This window comes from Rhea pennata, chromosome 17 (genome assembly GCF_028389875.1).
Source record: "Rhea pennata isolate bPtePen1 chromosome 17, bPtePen1.pri, whole genome shotgun sequence".
NCBI lineage: Eukaryota > Metazoa > Chordata > Aves > Rheiformes > Rheidae > Rhea > Rhea pennata.
In genome coordinates, this window is record NC_084679.1 from 1,627,989 (window position 1) to 1,653,169 (window position 25,181).

At 37.4% G+C, this 25,181-nt stretch overlaps 1 protein-coding gene across 2 annotated transcripts in view; it reads right to left on the bottom strand.

The window, feature by feature from the left end:
• KIAA1671 (KIAA1671 ortholog) overlaps positions 1–25,181 on the bottom strand; it is a 92,153-nt gene that overhangs the window by 64,924 nt on the left and 2,048 nt on the right. For both annotated transcript variants that reach the window (XM_062589689.1, XM_062589687.1), the window contains exons 2-4: positions 4,843–4,974; positions 2,825–4,481; positions 1,037–1,130 (exon numbers count right to left, since the gene is read on the bottom strand). In XM_062589689.1, the coding sequence (XP_062445673.1) occupies positions 1,037–1,130; positions 2,825–4,428 (1,698 nt within the window). In that variant the 5' untranslated portion in view covers positions 4,429–4,481; positions 4,843–4,974. The remainder of the gene's footprint in view (positions 1–1,036; positions 1,131–2,824; positions 4,482–4,842; positions 4,975–25,181) is intronic.

The following is a 25,181-nucleotide window of genomic DNA, read 5'->3' on the forward strand; positions in this document are numbered from 1 at the left end:
AGTTAAATGCACCCTTGTGCTCTAAACACAAAAATTCATCAAGACAAAAGCAAGCTAAGCAGCAGATGTATAACTCTGGTCTGTTATAAGAGTATCTTATAACTTGATTTTTACTTCTAATACAAGAAAAGAATAGTGTATGGAGAGTCTGTATTTTCCTAGGCAGAGCACTAGAACATTTTTAATCCTGCTTTACTGATAGATTATGAAAACAGCATTTGCATTAACTGAAAATTAAAACAAGTTAGTAGTCTTTAAAATGAAATTAACCTATTAGAATTTTGTATCAAACTATTAGCTTTCTTACCACATATTCTTATCTCATACCTAATCTGGAGAAAAAAAAAAAAAAAAAAAAAAAAGGGTACAGCCACCAGCACTTTCAAGAAATACCCTTAAAACTACATAAAGTTCCCATTTAACAATACTAAGAACTGTCAACAGCAAGATTACATTTTGCAACATCAGAGTTCTACACAGAAACAAAGACAGCACATCAGCTTTTTTAACAACAGACTACAACTTTCTGTATATTTCTGTATTTCCAAACTTCAGAGTAAAAGAACTTGTCTTTGGAGATTGACATGAAATATACAGCAAGCATTTAGTACAGAGCTGTGCCTTGGATGTGGAAATGTACTACACTAATGCTGGGTTTAGAGAGAATTAAGGACAATTAGTGCACAGAACCTCAACAGGCATAATCTATTCATTGTAGGGTTTTACACATTAGAAGTTCCATTAAAACAGCATACATAACATTAATTTTGTCCATACTGCTGCATGCATTTAAGAGTAGGCAAATACAACTTTTTAAAGACTCAGTGCAAACACAATACTCCCATACTTTATCTGTGTGTCCTAAAGATAGAATTATCCAAGTAAGCCTATTAGGATTATGCCAATTTTAATACTCTCAATGCCCATCTTAAAGTCACTGATTGATAAAGACACATAGGACATAGAATATAGTGCTATATACACTCTAAACAAAAACCTATTTGGAGATTACATCAACTGAATATCATTTTCTTACTTTTTGATTTTCTTGTATTTCATTGGTAGAATCACTTCTTATTTCAACAGGTTTCTCCGGCTTGAATTCACTGGTTGATGCTGGACTCGAAAACCTAAAACAAGAACTTTATTACTTCTTCTAGTTCCAGTTAGTTGATAAGTACGCTTCCTCCTGAAGCAGACTGACAATATCTCATCTCCTATCATTAAAAAAAATCCAACCAATTATACTTCTTAAAGGAGAAATGGCACTATTTCATATTACAATTAACTGTGTTCAGTGGTTTTACAGCATCAAGACCAAAGGATTATTTCATGAAAAACTATTTGTTATGTAATTTATTCTACAATGTAAAACTTTAGAAGGCCATAATGTGGCAAAATAATAAAAAAGATATTCTGATGTCTCAGTTGCATTTCTTCTCTTTATGCCCATCACAATGTCAAAGGACCAAGGTTTGCTGAAGAATTACACCATTCCACAATCCCTACAGTAGATCCTTTTATCCAAATGTCTGCTGTATTCATTATGTGAAAAACACTTCTGTTGCACTATCAAAAAGGGTTATTCCTCTGTCCTTCCCCCTTTTTCATCATCTACAGAAGAGGTATCCAGGTTATCACAAGGCCCTGCCATGTGGCCTCAGATTGTGCTTAATGCACTTTGCAATACCATCACCAGCTCTTATGCATGCCACAAACATAAATCCTAATGATTACGAACAATTATCCAACTTTATACTGAGAGAATACATTTCATATTGGTCCAAATATCTTTTCATTGGCATTTTTTTTTAATATATATAACAATCAGTAGGTGTCACATTGCTCTAACATTACTCCAAAACATCAGAAAGGACCTTCAGAATCAGAGGTTGCAAGATTTTGATTTACATTAGTGGAAACAGTTTTCTATAACTGGCAGAGCTAGTTCTGAAAACCAACAATTCCTGAACTCGAAAGAAATGCATCTTCATAAAGCAGAAAGACTCACTGGTTTATAAGAGAGGTGTAGTAGGACAGGTACATTTCAGTTAAAGTCTGCCTCAAAACAGCATTTATGCCACTATAACCCTCCTGACTCCTCCCATGCCAGTTGTCCTTATTTTATTAATTAGTACTGTATAGGACATAACACATACTTGCCTACTCACTGTTAAAAGCAATTGTTGAAATTTTAAACCTTGTTCTACCAAAAAAGATTATGCTTCCTTGCTCCCCTGCCACAGCTTGGGAAGAATGCACATCATAGCTCTTTAAGTCTCAGTATGACAGTGAAATAAGATTCCTATCTGACTGAAAACCTGATATTCTATACTACTGTCAAAAACACAGTAAACATTTTTGCCCCTGCTGTGCCAAATAGAAGGTAATGCTGAAATATTCTGAAGAAACAGACTTCTGCTAGGACGACAGGCTAGACATTCAAAACAGCAGAGCAAAACAAGGAATCTCAGCTAATTTTTTGCTTTCTACAAATATGCAAGTATGCAGTCTACAACATTTTACCTCAAGATTTCAAAATATATGAAGCTTTAAAAATAGCTATTCTGTTACAATAATATGTAAAGGCCACATTACTGATAGCACTTTTTTCGCAGCCGTTGTTAAGGTATATTTAATTTGAGGTGAGTGTGTGTGAAGGGTAAGATTGGAAAGTGGACTTTTTAAACTCGAATGGATAAAGAATAATATTATAAAATAATTACACAGAATGGAATCAAGATATGCAGGCATCTTACTGAATGAGCAAATTTTAGTGAATGAGCTGAAGTTAAGAGGATTAAATAAGACTGCTGAAACGTACATCTTTGTTAAGTCTGCAGAAAGCGGTCGTGATTGAAGGGATCTGCGCAGATTTCCTGGTTTACCGTCTGTATTTTCGGTTGTAAGTTCTTTGATTCTCTGTTGGATGTTCACATATCTGTTTTCCCTCTCAGCAGTTGATGGGAGAGGCTCTGTATCCACCGGAGTGCTGGGACTTTCTGAAGCAAACAAACTAATGTGCTTTTTAACACTGCCCCTTTTGATACTGTTCTCCTTTTCTGAGGAAACTGCAGGGCTTTCACGAGCTAGAAACATACAAGTTTCCTTTTGATCCATTTTTTTCATCTCCTTATTAGTTTTGTTGTCACTACTAGTTTCACAGCTTCTTTCAGAACCATGCAAGTTAGTCGCTATTTCTGGTTTGGTCTCAATTTGTTCACTTTTACATTTATGCTGCGTTTCCCATATGTGCTTCCCTCCATTCAGGACACCAATATCCTGACTACTGCGCTTTACATTTGTTTTAGAAGAACTGTCTTTATTAAATTCTATTTCTTCATTTTTTGGCCCCATTTCAGACTGTTCATGACAGCTCACATCAGTAAAATAAGTTATAGACACATTCTCCTTGCTCTCATGAGATGAGCAAGTCTTTTTGCAGGAAGAAAGATCTTTATGTTCAAACTTAGCCGTCAGGTCCATGGACAAAGGCCTTGGTTTTCTAACCCAGGATTTCTCTGTAGGAGATGTTTCCTCTGAAGGTTCCATTGGGCGATGCTTTTGATCTCTTAACGATTCTAGAAAAACAGCGGATACTGGTCTATGTTTTAGCCTTTGCTGCACATCAGAAAAAACAACTCTACTGTTCAGATTGTTTGTGTCGTCGTTGGTTCTCTCTCCTGTAATACCTTCATAAGCATCCTTCTTTTCACAAGTTTTGAGGGAGTTCCAAGAGACTGGCCTAGGATTAGAAGAAAGTGATATCTGCCTATGAATAGATCCTTCAGCTCTCCTGGATGTCTCAGATGGCTGAGATGGTTTCTCAGGCTTTGCAACACACTGAAGCTCTTTTGTTTGTACAGCACTAAATAATCTGTGGTCATCATTAGCCCTTTTTCCTGGGGCCAGGCCGACCTTTGATTGTTCCGTGCCAGTTGTCTCAAAAAGGATGACAGTATTAGCACTGGGACCAGTGTAGAAAGTCATATTTGCAACTACTTCACTGTTAGTCTTATTTTCACTTTCAATTACTTTTTGGTCTACTAATGGAGGAACATTTCCACTTAATACTTTAACAGACGATGTTTCTTCAGTGGCCTTTCTAATAAGATTACTTGATCTGAAAGCTGTAACAGGTGGTTTTACATTTGCAAAAGTATCTGAAGATTTCTCTTTAGAAAAAGGCTTTGGGAAAAGTCTTGGCCTTGATCCTAGTGTCGGCATTGTTGCAGATCTCAAAGTATTCGTGAATTTTCTCTTCTCTTCAACAGTCAGTGATGCTGAAGGTTCATTTGTCTTGTTACTTGCATCTGAAAGCACACTTACATACACATGCTGTGATTTATCCTCATTTGTGATTTCATTTAAGTCAGGTACAGTCGTCAAAGACGCCAAAGTAGAATTTATTTCTACTTTTGTTGCCATAGTTGTAATTACACATTCAACAGAATTGGAAAAATCCAACAAGGAAGAAAAACCTACAAAAAAGACAAAAAAGTATTGATGTAGAGTCAGCATGAACATCAAATAAACTAATTCTAATTTAAAAGGTCACTATATATAAATTTGGGGTCATTTAAGACACACTGTTTACCACATATCACAAAATGGAAGCAGTGTTCCCAATGTCAGTACATAAACCTCAACTCCTTTTTACAATATCAACGTTCACAAACATTCAGTATATATTTTCATACTAAAAAAAAAAACACGCAGAGTGGCTGAAAATGTTATTTGTCAATTTTTTGTTAATGCCTAGAATTCAACAATGTAAATAGTTTAATTTGTAATTGTAAATTCGTATTATACAAAGCTCCAACAAGCTTTGCTCTCACTTACCATAATTTGCATTTTTGCTGCAACCGAGTTATAAGAGCCAATTCACTTCTCATAGTGAAAAGTGGAGTCTGCCAAGATCACATTAAGAACACAAGGAAAGCGATCACTTCAGCATGGTGCATCACATCTCTCCTGCAAATAAACAGAATATTCAGATTCTGGTACAGCACACACTTAGATCTACACAGGTATTACCATGAAAGAGAAAACCTTAGAATTTCAAGGAAAGAAACTGGCTCCCACTTTAAAATATAAAGCTACCAGATTTAACTGTGCAAAATAGAAGACTGTAATTTTCAGACTCTTATTAAAGAATCGCCAACAAATTATCATCTAATACCTGAAGTGTGCAACACCAGAGCAAGCATAAACATTTGCTGAGCACAATAACTGGACATTAAATTTGAACACAATTACATTCACGTTGTTATCAGTACTGTTTGCAAATTCAAATGTGGTCAATCACTGATTAAACCCTAAGCTCTGCATTACTCTAATCTCAATTACTTTAATTTACTTTCTGCTGTAAATCTCCTTTTTGTGATAACAGTATATGAAGTGGTACCTGAAAAGCCGACCTTCTCCAAAATGATGATTTTCAATCTAAATATGATTTTTACCATGACAAAGTAGTAATTCTAATATCTTGCCAACAAAGGCAGGACATTAGTTTAGGCTTAATTATAGGCTTACTGCAGAAATGGGGGAAAACAGCAATTTGTAGAATTTCAGCAACAAATAACCTGAATTTTTTCAGTTTAATTTTTTTTCCTAGCAAAAAGTATATTTAAACTTTGTGGCAGATGCAAATAGATAGATACATGTGGTTGCTGATATACTTTTTCCCCTTTGAAAGCTGTCAACACTCGGTCTTCAGGAAGAGCTCAAAGTATATTTCAGCATCAGTCACACAAGGGGTCTGTTCCGTGTGGCCACTCTCTTGCCTACTTTTGGACAGCCTCCGCAGCAGTGTCACACATTGGTCTCATCTGATCCATTATTATTGCCCAAATATATGCGTATTTGCAGATTATACAGAATATGGATCCTTCTCACAAGTGAATATTAAAAAAAAAATTTTTTTTGAATGTTTCCTTCCCAAATCTTCCCTCTAGAAGGTGACTGTTGCACCTTCGTTAGCCTCTCTGAAGAATCACCTGAAAAAAAAATCTCAGAGACTTCAGACCACACTTCATCCTACCCATAGCAAGACAGCTGCCACGGGGAACACAGTTCACAAGGAAAAAGGGAGAAGAAATCAAGAGAGAAAATTTCATACAAGAAAACAAAACTATTAAGGAAGAAGAATAAAAGAGTTGAGACTCCACAGTTGTTTGAGAAGGGAAGATATCTTTTTAGTAGTGATCCTGAGATGAGCAATGAGGTTCCAGGGAAAAAGGAAAGTGTTTTCAAGCATGGTATTTTCTACTTCTGTTGTTGTAGGGACTTCAGAGAAACATTAGAGATATCCCAGGGATTCTCTTTTAGATCTTAACTTCTCTTGAATAACAGCACATTTGCACCATAAATTGTAGAGATTTATTCCAGTACCTCACGTGCAGGCCTTCATTTCTCAGGTAGCCTGATAAACTCTGCTCACCTTGCCAGTTGTCTTCTGCATTTCAGCACCTTGAAACTCTGTCTAAACTCCTTAGATGCTGGGCTAGTCCCCTCTCAAATCCACGACCTCTTCCTTCCAAAATAGTTACTAACCCAATCGGCTTACCAGAATCAATCTGTTCCTCCTACAATCTCACAGATCTTAATGAAATCATCCTCCTTCTCCCACTCCTTGTTCTAAGGAACATGATCAAAATCCGATTAATATGCTCTCACATTCTAAAGATGAAAAGATTTTGTGAAGAACAGTCACACTAAAAATAAAGTAGCAATGCTTTCTGAAATAAGGACAATGCTAACACAAAATATTCCAAATCAAAAAATTAGATGTTTTTACAGAGCTGTCTTTCAATACTTCAAGTATGTATTTTTTTGCAAGTTCCTTTTCTTTGGAAGAAAAGAAGGCGGCACAGAGCTTCTTAAATGGAATAAAACTTTATCCTCAATGGAACGCAAGGCAGTGAATATACAATGCAGAACATAATCCTTGCAATTAGTGTACAACTCATTTTTCTAGCCAACATGATTTATCCACTATGATTATATCTGTTCCTGAGTTTTATTACACTATCCATCAGGTTTACATGATCCCATTTTTCAACATAATCTAGTCAAGTCAGTTTTCCAGATTTTAAATTCTTATTACTCAGATACCCTACAACAGATACCTGGCTTGGTACAGAGAAGCACTCAGAAAAGAGGGATAAAACATTGGTGGGGGGGTGTGTGTGAAGCACTCAACCTTGCAAACTGACAAAGCTACTGGAACTTTGAGAAATTATACAACTGATAAAGAGGAAATGCTGTCACTTACACACATTGTATTTCCGTTTGAAATATGCATCTTGGTTCGGATAAACTTAAACTTATCTCTAATACAATACTATCTCTTAAGTTGGCAATTTTGAAATATTAACCGTAAACAAGCCTGGCTGAGAACTTGCAATCTAAATAACTGTAAATCCCTTACCTCCACCTACAGTAAGTTATTCCCTTTGCCCGACCTGCACCTGCCCAGGGCCAGTTGGCCAATATTCACGCACATCAATGACTGCCAAGTAGGCTACGCTGTCCAGCGCCACAGTCATGGAGAGGTCATCACTTGATCCAGCAAAGCACCTAAATCACATTTTCGTCATTTCTAAGCATTACTTCAATTAACACTCCTTAAACTCATTCGAATTCCTGTGAGCTGTTTGACACACCCTGGGATGGGTTCTGTTTGCACAAATAAAAGCATAAATGGCACTGAAATGTCCTTTGCAATGCTTCCTGCTTTTAATGGAAAGGACTTGTGTGAAGACCTGTCTTTTTCCCCGGTTTCACTTCTTCCTCAAATTTCAAAACACCTACAATTAGATGTAATTTCTCCTGGACCAATCTGAATCATTACTGGATGGTATATATATACACACATTTAAACACTCTTCCACATCTAATCTGAATTAAGTCTTCCTTTTTTAATTAAGCAATATATCTTCAGAAAGAACATTAACATTGCTCACTAGAAATCAAAATGAATAATTCACTTCACAGTATTATTTCTGTAAAACTCATAAGGGAACACTATAAACTCCCTTTCGACAAGAGAATGGCTTTACACAAAAAAACACACAAAAACACTTTATTTAGAATTTGCCTACCATGCTCTACCCACTGACCATGCATACAATTATTACTTACATGTGTGGTAGTTCATTTTAGACTATCAGGACAATAGGAGCAGCAACCTGTAGACAATTCTTCCACCAAGAATCAAATAATTATTGTCAACTTCCTTGCTTACAAATAAGAATATTTTAAGCCCAATCTATAACTAATCCCTGAATCCCAAAGCAGATAAAGAAATTCAACTGTCTTTCCTAAGAATCAAAAGCATAAAAATTCCATGGAAAGCACATCTCTGCTATAAAGAAACACGATTTTTCCCCCTTTATAAATTTAAAAGTAACCAAAAAAATATAGCTCCAATCAATGAAATACCTGTGTTTGTTTGTATTACGAATACTCTAGTAGAAAACCAGCAAATATGGTCAAAATCACAAGACTTACTATAACACAATCAAAATAATACAAGCAAAAAAAAACCCGTTTCTGAAAAACTAGAGTAAAGCAAGCATCTAATTCAGTAAATAAAGGCTTTTTCTATTCTTGGATTTAAGACCGATTCATGTTATTAGTAATGTCATTCACTTAAATATAATTGATGTATCCAATTTCAGAGGACATACACTGCCTCAAATCTTCTTTCCGACAAGAGAAAGATTAACAAAATTGTTGGTATACAGGCTTTAATTTTTAACAATATCTTGGGCAAAGTTATTCACATAGCAAGAACAAGCAATAAAATATTGCAGTAAAATGATCTTGCTTCAGATCCATAGTAAGAAGTCCAGTATAACAAGGCTCCTATTCCGTTCTACAACATCCAAAATTAAAAGGTTGAAATCTAAAAATACGCATTCCAAATCTCATAAGACAGGTATCTTACAACCTGTAAATCCCCATAAATCTTTACTACTAAAATTCCATCATTTCAAAATTCAAGATTTTCTCCATTCCCCACGTGTAAGCATATTTGAAGCCTTTAGTTTTAACATGGACAAAACATTGATTTTGTGGGTATTGTAGTCTCGTGCCATTGTAAGGATGAACTCTCCACCCTGTCATTTTCTCCCAGGGCAGAAAAGGATTAGTCTTTTGCTAGACAAAGTGTCCATCCTATTAATAGCAGCATTTACAAGCACTTGTAAATCTCCCACTGCTATTGCCAGTACAATTGCATAACTATCACAACTTCTTAAAGCTTCACCCATATCTAGACCTGCACTAAAGAACATAAATATGTTCAACTACGCTTTTGGTTATGCACTGGCATCTCCATACTAGAGTGAAACTTTTACATCTTATATTTTAATACTTTTTATTTTAACAGCTTAAATACTGTCACCCACTGCTACAAAGCTAAAGTAGCTAAACAGGTAACAAATTGAAGCACCATATGCAAGTAATTTCAGTAATGCAAACTAGCCCCACAGAGGCAAGAACATTTATAGTTAACTGAAAAGTCTATGTTAAATACGTTGGCACATATAATGAATAACAGAATTCTAATCAGAGTTTGAAAACATTCTTAAGGTAGCAGGGCAATCAACTGATTGAATCACCATTCAGGAAAACACATTAGTTGTTGTTAAAATAGGATTCAATGGCAAAATACAGGTGTTTGTAGCTGAGAAGAAATGGACTTCACCAGCTTACGGTGGAGAGGGATGCACCCTCCAAAATTCCTAAACTTTCAAGACAAAGATTACTCTGGAAGGGATGATTTATGAAAAAAATTTAAATGCAGTCACCCAGTTCTGCAGCTGTCAGTCCTACACAGATTTCATAGCAGTGTTTATACGTCACATACAAAAAGTAATTCAAAAGGATTAATCTATAAAAGTCACAATCACCACTACTGAGCGGTAACATTTCTAGTTCTGCTTTCCCCTGTAATTGTTTTATTCAGTTCAGAGATAAAAACTCGCAGCTGGAAAGGACTTTTAAACTAGAGGATTTTGCCTCTAGTTGTTTCTAGAAAATAGTTTATGAATTTCAATCTTTATTTTATAAATATAAAGAGAAAGATATAAAAAATACTTTATTTGCTTTTGGATTATCAATTATGAATTCCTGTTTTTTTTTTTGTTCTTCCCCATCATGCAATCCAGCTTCTTCCTCACACTGTTACTTGAACATAACACCCACCACCTTCTCCTGTCCAAAATGTTTTCTCCTTACTAATTTCATACTTATCAAAGACACAGTTTTAAAGCAAGAATCTGTTATTCTTCCTAGCAAAAAACAGATACTTCCAAACATCAGCTAAGACAAAGTTTTCTGCTACATGGCCATCACATTAATCACCAATTCGCACCCATTTACAGTGTTTTCAGCACCGAACAGATCTTTGAAAATTTCTGTGCCGTGAGTCTTTGTGCGCTCCTACCACTGTTCTATACACAAGTAAGGCAACAGCTTCCCTTACAATATAAACTTTCTATCAAAACCAGATTCTTGGCCAGCGTTTTTCTTCTTTGTGTATCATTCCTAGTTCGTGCCCTTCAAAACACAGATCCACCAAGAGGACACAGCCTGAAAGGGCACGTTAGGCATTTCCTGTGACCGGCACAATTACCTCTCTATGCCCCACTCTTCCACAATTTTATTTCAGTCCCCACAATCATTTCATCAAGTGTTTCAGAATAAGACTTTCCACCTGAGTTTCACAGAGGGTCTTTTCCTGATCCCCTCTGAGTCACTCCTTGATGCCCACAGAACTCAGTCAACAACCTTTCCTTACTATCCTGAAAGCTTCTCACGTTTGAAGACAATAATCTATAAATCCGTATGTAAGCAGGACCATTTGACCAGAACAGCTGCCTCAAACACAGGGTTTTTTCCATTGCAGAGCATGGAAGTATTTTCCCCTCAACCTTAAATCTTCATATGGGAAATATCTATCTTTCTGAATGATCTGCTTCTCCATGAAGTGAGTAGCTGGAAGTGTGGATTTCCTAAGACCAGCAGTGCTATAACAACCCAAAGTGCATTATTTGTCCAAAAAGTTTCCATGAGTACCTAGATGAAGACTATGTAACGGCTACATTACTGCCATCAACAAACCTTTGCAACAATCCTTTACAAAATAGATTACTACTTTGCCCTAACACTGTACAGTTCAAGAGAGCTGCACTTTTATGCTTAGTTCAGTGGAGAAATAAGTTACTGAATATCTTTAGGAAGTGAAAGCTTGTCAACGCATATAGAACAAGAATTTTGCTCTATACATGAGAAACTTAATCAGAGTGTTATTCCTAATTTGCTGTGAGTCTCTTGAGATATCATAACTAAAACTTCATCCATCAAAGGAAAAATGCTTTGAAATTTTGGTGAATCACTGTTTTGTAACCAGACGCTGTGCATCCTTACACTTCTCAATGAGTCATCTTTTATTTCCAGCTAGTATGCATCTAGAAGTGCTTAAGGGGCTCCACCTGGCTCACTAATGGGTAGATATTTTCAGAAAGCCTGATTCTCTGCTTTCAGTAGTTGAAATACAGAACAAAAATGAAATCTTGACTTCTGCCAATGCAGGACGAGATTCAGCAGAACAACATGAATTGCTGCATAATGCTGATGTAAAGCTAAGAGCACATCTGCACAGAAGGTCAGTATTCCCAGTAGGTCTCAGAAAGCACTGTTTTGTTTCTTTATATCATCAAACACATGTTTTTGTGGTCTGCTTCAACTCCTGCTAACATGCTTCTAAGCCTTCAGCCTCATACCTGTATTTCACCCTCAGTCAAGGATTGAGGGTGACTTGCTCAACATTACATCCAGTTTAATGTGACCAAAACAAAAACAAAAAAGAATTAAAAAAAAAACACACACCCTCAGAGAGGCTGCGCTTTCAACTATCCCTTCCTAACTGAAGGCCCCTCAGTACTGCACAGAACCCACACAGGCAAGATAGTTCTGCGTTTTGTCTAGAGACCCCAACTTTGAGTGTGAGTGCTTTCATTTGGAAGGGATACTATGGGCATGGCTGGGAGGAGAGTACGTAGATAGCTGAGCCAGCTGTCTGGAGCACAGCTGCAAGTAGGGGCTTGGCAGGGGCAGGGTGGGGGAATAACTAAAAAAGATACTTTGGCATAGTCGTTGATTTGATACTTTCCCTACAGAACACTATATTTAATACTATGTTTCAACAATAAGAGGAGCTTAGAGACCACTCACATCTTAAAATATTGACTGTAATAGTGCACACTCCTCTTCCCCTTGGCAGGAAGGGAAGACAAAGGACAACTGTCTCTGATCTCAGAGCCAGCAGAATCGCCAACATTACCACCGGATTTGCTATTTTGCTCATTGCATTCGCTGCCTTAGGAGGGACCAGCTGCTGCAAGTGCATTAGAACAATAGTATTGTTGGGAGAGTTCCCCAAAACACTGCTGAAAATCACTTACTTTATGGAACAAATGTGAGGTTAAAATATTCCTCAGAAAATGCCTACAGCAAAAAGGCTTGCTGAGCTTGCCTGCAAACATGGCAACAAGCAAAGCTAATGTGAACTTCCAAACATACAGCACTCGGGGAACTGAGAGGTATGTCTGCTTTTGAGCCAAAGCAGCAGGCGAGCCAAAGCACCCAGTGCAAAAGAACTGCGTGCTTTGGTTAAACATACACACACAAAAAAACCCCCACACAACCACACACCTCAACCTCTCCTACTTGTTATAAATATAGATGAGTGCCTTCATAGAACTGATGTTTGCATGCAAAGGCTATAAAGGCTTTGGAAACAAGCATGACACATCACCTTGTATAGCCAGGAAGGAATCAGAGGGAACAGATCCATTTTGCATAAACTGAGCTTCTAAAGGTCACTATATTACAGAAATAGCAGGATGTGAGAAGACATTTCCTGCTTGCATTTACACTTGGCAGGTGCTTTTGTGTCAGAAGAGACTGTAAGAAAGGACAAAGCCCATAATCCTCTCTGAGGATCTGATCTTCCTCTTCAAATTCTAACAGGATTTCCAGCACTGGAAAATATATTTGTGACCTGGCCCAGTAAGCCACCTTCAGAAAGGATAAACCAACTCACATTGCACTGTGATGGACTTGGAGCTTCCAGTTCTCATTTATAAAGGATATATATATATTTGACTGATTGTTGAACAGGGGTTAAGGTATTGCATTATGGAGAAAGGAATAAAATAATTTCATGAGGACTTCAACGTTAAGAAAGACTGAAGCACGGGAGCTATTGGCCTTGAAGTACTACCTTCAATACCCTAAAAGATCACTTCAGAAATCTAATCATCTGAAGGACAGTTGAATTCATGAAATGAAGGACAAAAAACAATGAGATGGAAGACCATAAGAAATCAAAAAATAAATCCTCTTCAAGACAGAATGTCTGCGCAAAGCTAAACTGCGTGGTTTCCGTAAGGAAGAGAGCTTCGCTCGTGCTTTAATCTTCACTGTTCCACCACAAAGCTTCAAAGCCAGCTGTCTTGGGTTCCTACACAGCTACTGCTAACTACTCCAGAAGAGGAAAAATTCTGTCCAACACACCAGGTCTTTGGGAAAAAGCTGTTTGCTGACAAGGTCCTACAAGGCAAGATGTGTTTGAGCAGAGGAAGGGGCGGGGAAATAAAACACAGCAACAAAAACTACATCATCTACTCTGAAGCAGAGGCACAGAGACCCACGTACAAGACAGTGCCAACTCACTGCCATAAGAAGGTGAAGAGCTGGGTAACCAGTGGAGCTCCAGTTCTCCACATTTGTAAAGAAGGGCACGGGAAATGACTAACGCCTGTAATTGAGGTCTATCCATTAAGATTCCTTCACTACTTAAAAAAAAAAAAAAAAAAAAAAAAAAAAAAAGAGGATTTACATCATATGAGTTTTGCATCTGTATTTGTCTTAAAGGATAAATTCCAAAGCAGAACAATCGCTAGGTGAAATACTCATTCAAAAATACACAATCCTTCTACTGAGAGCAAAGATATTGTAATATGCTTCCTCTAAGCTTTCACTTACTAAAAAAGTTATCATTGCATATTTTTGTTCAAAACAACAATATTCTGCTTCAGTTCTTGTAACTATACTATTCGGCATCTTTGTTACACAATTTTCCAATTGTTTTCTTGAAACTGCACTGGAAAGCTCTGTGTTCAACAGCTTTAATTCTGCTACTAAAGATTGCTTTCAATACAGAAAGCCAATACTGTCTCATAGTAATTTCTCAAAAAAAAAAAAAAAAAAAATCATTCTACCAGTCTACCTTTCAGATATCTGTGTTAGTCATAACAGAAGCATGTAGTCTAACTTGGTTAACAAGTGACTACAATCAAGCCCAAAATATTTGTTCCAAATATCCCTCTAGAAATGAACAGCAGCATAATGTGAGAAGCATGCTCTGAATTGGCCCTGCTTTAAACAGGAAGCTGGACCAGGTGATCTCCGGAGGTGCCTTCTAACCCAGACTATTCTACATTACATGAACAAATGATTTCCAAGTATGCTCCTTTATGTAGTAGCAATCTTTAAGATAAAGATCAAACTTGCTACAAAATTGTACCATGGTTGCAAATATCTGAAGTGGACAATAATGGTGGCATATTGTTACATTTAGAAAAGAAATACTATCATAGACTCACAGAATTAGCATTAATAAAGAACATAAATACATCTTACTGTGCCTCAGATTGCTCCCATTGGCATTTAAAAAAAATCACTTGGTCCCAAAGAACACGTTTTGAAAGACAGAGCGAGTGCTTATAACAATTTCTCATATTATGTTTTGTTTCCCCATGATTCATCGTATTAATTAATCACAGGATGCAACTAAGTGTGCTGTGTACAAACAAACCTTAGAAAGAGGAAAAAGAAAAGAAAGCAGCTGTCAGCACTATCCTGCAACATTTTGAGTAACGGCATTCCTAATGCCTGACTGACAATAACGATTGCAGCAGCGAACACAAATACCGAGTTGCCTAGAATCAGGTAAGCACCTCTTTCTCCGAATCCCGTGACTTGAAGACACAAGGCTGACTGGCACTTTCAAGACAAGCCCTCACCTTTATTAAGGCTTCCTTCTGTGTACCAGTAGAAGCAAATCTGCAGACCTTTCTCCAAGATGTGTAAATGCAGATGATTTTTTAAGACTGACCATTTTTTGCCCATGTGGATCCCATAATCAAGAATATTTAAAAATAAAGTGGAAGGAACAGTAGCATTAGTAATGGACTTGGTTTTGCAAGTTATCGGCATCAATATAGAGAGGTCTTCAGTGTGCTCAGCAATGGTCTAACCACTCTTAAAATCCTACCAGAACTCTTGCTGAGGTTGGTGTGCCAACAATAAGCATCACTAAAAATACCAGTTTCCAAATTATTTTACCAAGCACTACCTGGGATGCAGAAGAAAGTTATTTGATAAACTCTCCTTTTCTCGAATTACCACAGCAATTCAGATGCTTTACTTAAGATGACCCAGTTTTGAACAAGTCAGTTATCTGTACTCTTCAGGTAGATTAAGTTTTACTGCAGTTACAGTTTTCAGGATCAGAAGCATCAGAATTAAAAGTTACATTTATCTGCAGTAAATATTTTTTTAAAATTCTAGACTAGTTAGGAGGAGGCGGATCTATTTTAAGTCAAAAATGAAATATTGTTACAAAAGCAAAATATTTGGTAGCATTCAGCACTCTCTGGGCCAAAATGTCTTATGTCATCTCTGTTTTACAAAACAATCAAATCCTTTGAAATTAACCCGTTTGCCTCTAAGGTTGTTAGCAATTTCTAGACATCTCTTTGACTTCTTTCCTGCCTAAGCCACACAGCATTAATTTAGGTAGAATATATTAATGCACTAGGCTGCTGCTTCCTATCAGGCACCAGTAACTTGCCCCAAACTGCACACCCATATAAAAGCTGTCATGTAAGGAATGGTTTTATGTGATAGAGGAGCTACTGCTGCTACAATGATAAAAGCCCCCACTTTTACTTCAGTAGTCATATCTAGCTTTTCATGTATGCAGGAAATTGTCTTCAAGCTTTTTTTCCCACTGATACAATTACCTGTTTCTAAAATACTGTCTGATTATGGTAATTTGTATATGAATACACGTTTCTTTCAATACCTGTTCGTTGGTTATTCTCAGCACCAACTCACAAAGAAAGTTTCCTCTTGCTCCAAATGAGGCTAAGAATTTAACACAGCATCATGAAGTTCTTTAAGAATATGAGGTATCAAAACAGTGGCCACTATATTTCTTCTCATACGTAAGCAACGCATGTTTAAGCCAAGAAGCCCGACACCAAGCATACACATTAGCCACTCTTAACCACCTTGTCCTTCACAAGCACAGTGTTATTCAGCAAAACCTGTGGCCTGTGAGGAACTCTTGGTTAACACACTATCTGCAAACTTTAAGGCTACAAAAAAAAGTTCCCTCTGTCTCCCTATATGCGTCAGAAAGCATAAGGAAGAGGGGTGGAATAACTTAACTATTAATTGATAGACAATTAAGATGCTTAAAATGTTACCATTTTAAGAAAAAAAGCACAAGAGCAAACAAAACAACACAGAAATCCAAACAGTGCAAGCACTGAGAGCCTGGAAATGACTGCCAAAAATAATAAAAAAAAGCTTTGGAAGATTCATCTCCAAGATTGACCCAACATGCTCACAGGTGCCTGCAGGCAAGAGAAAGGAGAACAGCAGTGAAAATTTAAAAGATATTTACCAGCTTTAGTGTAATACAATAAAAGTGCATTTTTAACTCCAAGTTAACAGTGTCCTTTTAAATTTTCTGGTAAGTTTTAAATCCAGAAGCCACAGAACCATTCTAACACATCCCCCAAAAAGTTAGAAAAGCAACATAAAAACAATTCAAGAAGAAAGAAATAAGAGGCAGAACCTGCCAAACAATAACTGATACAACATGGAGATTACTCATATTTTAAGGCAGTATAACAACAAATACAATCACAGAATGGGTAAGGTTGGAAGGAACCTCTAGAGATCATCTAGTGCAACCTCCCTGCTCAAGCGGGGTCACCTAGAGCATGTTAGACAGGATTGCATCCAGGCGGGTTTTGAATATCTCCAGAGAAGGAGACTCCACAACCTCTCTGGGCAACTTGTTTCATGAATACCTGACCCAGGCATACTTTTGATCTCACAGAAGTTAGCAGTAGTTAAGGAGCACTGGTATATTCCCAGCACAGCTTCCCCAGACCCGAGCTTTCACCGAGACAAAGTTGTGCAAGCGTCCACATGGAGAAACTGCTGCGGATCCCACCCACCTAACCACGTTCACGCAAGCATCACAGCAAGCCCAGCGCCTGACGCCAATTTTTCAGGGCATATCCAAAGAATAGAGTTTAATGGCATAACAACCTCCTGACGGTAGTTCTGCAGTGACTTTGGAACCAATGTCTTCCAAAGGTATTACAAAGAAGGTTTGCTTGACTGAAATCTTATCTAAAACAAACAAAAATAAAAATAAAAGCAACACAGAGTTGTCTCCACTCCCCTTGTCTGCCCTCTCCAGCCCGTGGAAAGCCATACAGCAAAGCATGACTAACTGATCCGGGTTTTGGCATCACTGTTAACGCAGCTGGATGCATCTGGATAGCAGGAGACATGCGCACGACCTGCCAGAGGCACGGCAAGTCCTGCTGAGGTCATGCACTGTCGTACGCAGAGGTGGCACAGCAGAAGCAACTGGCACCACCTGTGGCTGCTGGGGAGCCTGTTGAGCTGACTCTGACCAGCTTTTTGTTGTTGCAGGTGTCTAAGTTCAAAATAGTGATATCACATTGTCATGAAAGGAGATAACTAGCATCAGATCCTGAGTTTCTGCATGAGGAAGTCCAGCTGAATCAAATCATTTACAGGGCAGAAGCCACACCAATACAGAAAGCAGGATGCTAAGGTTAAATGCCTCTTAGGTTTCCTCAAATCAGTGACAAACTTGGAAAAAGAAATCAAAGATCCACTTATCTCAGCATTTTTCAGACAGCAGGCAGTGGAGGATGCTTTAGAAAAGAGAACAGCCACATAAGCACAAAATGACGTTTCCTTTCAGCTTCCAGTAATCCATAGCTTAGACTTCATTAGACAGCAGTTAGATCCGGGTTTAAAGGGAACAATAACCACCTTTTCCTAGAGCACTAGTAGAAGACTAGCTACTTGCTCAGCTGAGACAACTGGAGTTTTTGTCTGTTCCATGCTTAGGCAGTCTGCAACCTCTTTGCTTATTCTGCAGCAAAAACTGATAGACCCCACAGATTTTAATGCCTAATAGAAGTCAGTCCAACTTATTATAAATATTGTCTGGCATGCTAGTGTAAAGCCAATATTCGTTAAACAGGTAAATAGAAATCTATTAATTATGTATTTTTAATATATATTCAGGCCTCATAAGCCTGTAACTCAATCTTCCTCTCAGTATACTCCTGGGACATAATCAGGAACATAACCACTGAATCTGCACCAAAGTACATTCTTCAGTTATATTTTGAAAACGAGTTCTGGTATTGAATCTCTCCTTATTCCATTAGCAGCTACTACTTCCCTGGCCTCAGAGCCCATCAAGCACTGGCTGGGGACACCATGCTCAGAGCAATGCCCAGGCCTCAGACTGACCCCCCAACCCTGAATAGGAAGGTGCCAGCTGCCAAGCATCCCAATGGCATCCTTCGCATCTTTTGCCTTCCAATATGTGACATTATCATTTTTAAAGGTCTCCAGATCCTCACCTGCTGTCTGCTTCGTAACTTCCTTCTCTTCCCTGCTCCTGAAGTTTCTCTCAAAAATACTAATTTTTGTGGTGCCTCTCACAGGCTTTTTCCATAATCCTTTCAGCAACCAGAATCCTGGCAGAATCAGTATAATTAACAGTATGCTGAGATACGGACCTCCAGAACGCAATCGTCTCATGGTGTTCGAAGGAGCCAATATAAGCAGAAATGAAGGAGGTCACACTGAGCGTAGATTTTAAAGCAGTAAGAAAGTTCTAGAGTATAGAAGTCTTGGAAAGTAGATGGGCAGAAAAGTAGAAGTAGGATTGCCCTTGAGAACTTGTGGGAAGGCTCTAGACTATTACAGCTCAAGGTATGACCAGCCTGCTAAATCACCCAGAGCAATTTCACTGAGTTCACGTTTCCAGTTTCATTAGAAAGGAAGTTATAGGCCTAAGAGCACAATCATTTCTAGAAGCCAAGGTGAACAGAAAAGGTGGCAAGACTTTTAACCTTGAGATAACCATTTTCAGCACCCATACAAGCAGCATTTTGAAAGTGTACTAGTTTAGGATTAAAGTTATTACATTTCCAAAAAGTGCAATGCAGATTTTTGTAGACCATTTGAAAGGTTTATTAGTCTGATGCTTACAGAGCCAAGTTTCTGCACAAATGATCTGAGCTGACCATACCTCTAAGGTACCAAAAGCTTCATTAAAAATTAACTATTTGTTACATTCCATGACAATACCAATTTACAGGACACTATGTTTGATCATTACTTTACACTGTATAGTAGATATGCATGCATGCATGCATCAGAAATGATCTCAAAGATACTTCTCATGCAGGTTAGGAAACAACACTAAGACATATTCCTAGTGTTTAAGACCAAACACAATAGAAAGCGCTCAGTAGTATTTGTAAGAGGTCATCAATAACTAGACCTGAAATACACATCTGCTTCCAGACACAAGCTCACTTCATTTTTGTATGCACATAATCAATCAATACAATCATCATAGCTGCTAGACTATGCTAGCTTTTTATCCCAAATTAAAGTGCCTTCTGAAGAAGAAAATACATATTTCATCTGAAACAAGGCTTGAACTTCTCCTTCAGTGTATTACATACTACCTCCTCGTTATTTAAGCATGCACTTCGTTTAAAGGACTCAATATAAAGTGAGACCTGCAGACTTGTTTCTTGCATAAGATTACAATTTTGTCTACAAGAAAGCTTCCCCCGTCCAAAACTAACCCTAAGTATTTCAAGTACAGAGCAAGGGCTCTGATGGAGCTTGCAAACACTGTAGAATCAAAAGGAAGCATAATTCCAATATGTTTAACAACTGAATTAGCATAATGCTCACTATGCAGAAACAAGTTTCCTTGACCTTCTTGAAATGCTGATCTGTAACTATTGAAGATTATTTCCTATGTATATTGAGGTTCAAGTACAGCTAAGGAAAAAGTCAAGAAAACATCCGTTGCCCTGTCAAGTTTAGCGACAGCAAGACGCACAAAGGCAGAAAACTGTTCTGCAGTCTCACACAATTGTGGAGCACTACTGAATATTAATTTGCTACTAAGTAAAATTATATTTAAATAGCAACAAAAAGAATGTAAGCTGAATGTTAAGATGACTAGTTAGAATTATGCAATCCAAATTCAAACATATTTTAGAAGTACTTTATATTAACTGAATAAATCAAGATATCTATTTTCTTGTTCCTAACTATTACTGTAAGCTTGAATATAACACGCAAAAAAAACAACTTCGTATCACTGTGTACCATGAAAATAGAATATTATCAGAAAAGTCTCCAACCATCATGTTGCTTAAAATACACTTAGGAAATGTTATAATAATATCTGGCATTTAATAGTACTAATAAAATTAGAACTCTGTTTGATAACAAATAATAAAAATGGCATTTTTTGTATAGCCTCTAGGTAAGGAAGGAGGCAGTTGAGCTGCAGAATTTTTAACATAAACGCCCATTTTAGAATGGAATCAATACCCATTTTGTTCAATGAAGAATTCTGAATGTTCTCATGAAAATCAAGTATAATTATGGTCGCCAAAAATTCCAACCATGTTTAAAATGTATCATGGCTTTGCTGAGCTGAATGCTTTCGCTACGGATCAGGCAGCTTTGTCCATCGCAAGCCTTGTATGGTTGAGCATACTTGCAGCAGATAAACATCCCTGTTAAATTTTGGCACAACTCACTCCCTACTGAGAGTCACTGATACTAAAACTGAACTGAAAAAGTGGCCAGACTTGCATGATTCCAATGGAAGTTTGAGCTCATTAAAGGAATAAAGAAAAGCTTAATTTCCATTAGTATTTATAATTTTCAAGTTCTAATGAACAGTGTAGAAGGAAGATCATCCTAATTTTACAACAGTAGGAATCACAGGCCGTTGAACTGCTCGTTTATTAACAAGAATCATTTGTTGAAAGATGCAGAGTCACTAAAGAGTCACTATAAAAATTTGAACAGAAATGGCTGATGTATAAAGCAACAACTTTGACTGCATCAGCAAAGGCATACTCAAATATTTATTTACATGAATTTCAATGAATTACTGGCAGGTTCTTACCCTTAGAAATCAGATAGTTTTTTTCTTTAATTTTAATAATGAGCACAATAAAACATTAGCTTTTTCACTTCTCCTAAATGTGCCAAATCTAAGTATTTTTGATTTAAACAGTAAGAAGCTAGTTTTTTTCTCTTCAGTTTCTGATATTCATCATATTTGCATCCAATTGCTGCTTTCGCTGCAGAGAAAGTTGCCTATTCTTGGGCTGGCCTCGCTCAAAAGAGCGCACACATTTTCAAGCAATGCCAGAGCTCTGCAGACTTTGAAGCTGAACTGTAACTGGGTCAAGTCTGTAGCCCGAGTTAACAGGCCACCCGGCTCAAGGCAACGTTCTCCCCAGCCCCCATCCCAACTAAAGAGATATTCATCCCACATTGAAGCTTAGACTAATTCTCTAAAATAACACATGTAAAAGTTATACAAAAGCTATAGATGTTTACTTGTATACATGCTTTTTCCCTCTAAATGAAAACCGGGTAGATAACCAGAACTTCAGCAATTGAGTTTTCTTCTACTTGTTAGAGCAAGCTAATGGCCATCCTGACTCATATTTACTTCAAAGTGCAAGCAACTTCAGCTCTCACACTTTTAAGTTCAACATTTATCTTATTTCAGGCATGCTGCAGCTTTATTGTAAGCTAAAATGTTCCATTTTAGCACTTGATTCTGATAAGAACTTTTAATCAACAGCACCATAATTAGCTTTAAAGGAGCCCAGATTTCACACCAAATGTTTAAGTGTACATTCACAGGACAGAATTCAAGATAACAACATTTCAGTTAATCAACCTCTGTATTCCTAGACTGCTCAAATTGCATCACCACAGTCACTTGAGCCTACAAAATCTGTTACCTTTCCACAAGCATGTTTTGCAAGGATGAAGAATGTAAAAACAAAACTAAACTCCCATTGTTTCAAAGAAACTTTAAAATATTCACAACCATCAAAATATGTATTAACAATTTGGAATTATTTCTCTTATTCATATATATGCATAGAAAAATAATCCTAAAGAATTTGGAAAGTTTTTTGACGGATTTTGTGCTTGTAGCACAAAAGCTCCAGCATTGCACATTTCCAGAACAAACCAAAGACAAGAACGCAAGAAAAAAGGAAGCAAGAAAATAAGCCACTCTGATCTGAGGAAAGAATCTAAAGATTAAGCTGTTTACAGAGATGTACTTCTCAAAAGATCTCCTTTTGATAAGATCATTTACTTCTAGGCCTGAAAATAACTCTCAACTGTTAAGTTGAACTGCATATTCCTTTCTGATAAGATGTTCTGGTCACACCAGTTTAATTCAATATCCAGCCATGAGAAAAAAAGAGAAACACCATGATTTTTTCCATCAATAGCTGAAAAAAGATACATTAGTCACCACCCTAACTTTAGCACATTTTGCCAAAACTCAATATCCAGGTTTTCTTAAGAATCTGTTTTTCTCTGGCATTTACAGATCTAAGATGCGGGAAGTCCACTGTGCAGACAGCTGCTTCACCTATAGAAGTCTATTCAGTGCAACTGATCTGCTCGGTTTCAATTGTTACCATCTTTGTTGAAGTATTAATAGAACAGAGTTTCAAAAGAAAGGCCTGGGAACTTTGTAGAAATGTTTAGGAATGCCCTTCAAAACTATTAAAATTCAATTACCAGAAGGTAGAATATGTTCTCAAAGTCAGCCCTTTATAGTCACTGCTCTCTGGAAGCAAGCCTAGGACAACCCAGCAGCAAATTCCTATAAATGTGCAAGAGAGGTCAAAACATCTAACTGCATAGGGCAGGTGCATCTACAGTATATCAAGTATGATATCTTCTAGTTAAACAGTTAAATCTATGAACATTCAGAAGGTTCTGTTTATGATTCAAGATTGATTTCAATTAGCTGCTGAGGGAATTTCACAGCTCTCCTGATGTATTATTCCAGTCTCTTTGGCCACAAACTCAACAAGACAACCACACACTGGTTTACACTGTAAAGGATATTTTTGCAACCAGTCTTTATTTAAATAGAAAGCTTAGATCTCTGAGGCATCAGCAAAGAGTTTGTGGCTTTTTTTTTGTGAGATGTCTTTGGATGATACTCATATACAAAACAAAAAACACACCTAAAATATTACAACATTCTCAGACTCTAGTCACCCTTGTGCATCAAACACAAAGAAATGATAAAGACTGTGTTCATGAAGCACTGCAAGCTTCATGTCTGGACTTGCAGGATTAAGTAGTTTTACTTTTCAGTCATGCTTTTAAAAACAGCCCCCTGAACACAGTACAATCTCCTGCTCTGTGAGCCTCACTTTGAAATATTGAGTAGACATAGTACTTTGCTCCTGAAAGATGGCTACTACTTAAGAATTAAACCAGGAGCCTGAAATGAATGCATCTACAGCAAGACAAAAATTAACGATACAAATTAGCAGAAAACATCTAAGACACTGAATATCTCCCTACAACCAACACCATCATGCAAGTTTACTGTGCTTTGAAAGTGAAAGATTTATTTCCAACTAGCATTATTCATATTTTCCTGCAGGAAAACATCCTATAGAAAGAAATTACTTGAAAATAAGGAAAGATCAGTGACACTACAGGTAACAGAATGCAGAACATTTGAAACCTTGCATTTGTACATAATGCACATATACATCTTTTACTAGCCACATTTTAAAACAATTAAGCATCATGCAACTCATCAGGACAAACTCATTTGCCAAAGGAAAACTTCCCCTGCCTAATGAGCAGTGTTAAAGTTAACAACTTCTGTGGAATATCAATTTGAGAAAGCACTCTTAGAGAAAAATTTTGATATATGGGATTCATCAATGATAAACCAGTCCAATTTTTGCAACATATGGGCAGCTAAAGGTACCAGAGATGTAGTTTTCTGCAGCCATAACTGTGCTGTGTTTCTAGCAGACATGCTCAAAGCAGTCCTTTCAAATGCGATTTCAAGTACTAAAACTACTGATTCCAACTTCTGATCTGCAGAGTATTCCCCGTAAGCACCACACCTTTAGACTTAAGTTTTCAAGACTACGGAAAGTTTTATACCATTATTTAGAAGCTTATCAAGAGGAGAAAGATCACCAGGGGATTTTATCAGCTTCATTCTAGTGAAAGTTGAAAAAGCTACCAGAAGACAGAAATTACCAAAGCTAAAACAAAGAATAACCTTGAAGAAAAGACACGGTGGTGAACGCACCCTAATGCAGCAACATACTCTTCACCAAGGACAAAGAGTTCATTTTTCTCTTTACAGTAACCAAGCTCATGCAAGAGAAGGGAGGTGACAGGACTGATTTCAAAATTATCTAGTAGCCAGAGAAACAGAAGCACTGAATGGAGCAGAGTCCAGGACAACACCCAAGCCAAATCACAGAACTGTGCGAAGAATCCAGGCAGGTGGAATACCTAAGCTATGCATCTATATCCACCTGGGACCTGCTGCTTAGGACTTGCTTCTTTCAGATGCCATCTAAATTTTAAGTTTAGTCCATTGAGTAATGAGGGCTGGCAAACACTAGTATTTAAAGAAAAAGGAGAGAGAGGCAGAGAGAATGAATACCATGGCTACACATAGCTCTTGGCATGGCGGTGAGCAGAGGAGCTAAGCTGCTGAGGAATCAGAGGTTTGAGTTTTCCTGATACATTGGTGTCTAGCCAGTCGCAAAAGCCCAGTTCAGTAGCGGAGAGAGCAATACACACAGCTACGCTCTGACCCTTGTCCTCTAGCCATGAGAGAGGCAGCCTCTAAAACTGCAAAATAAGCACAGACCTCCTATTGGTCTCATTCACAT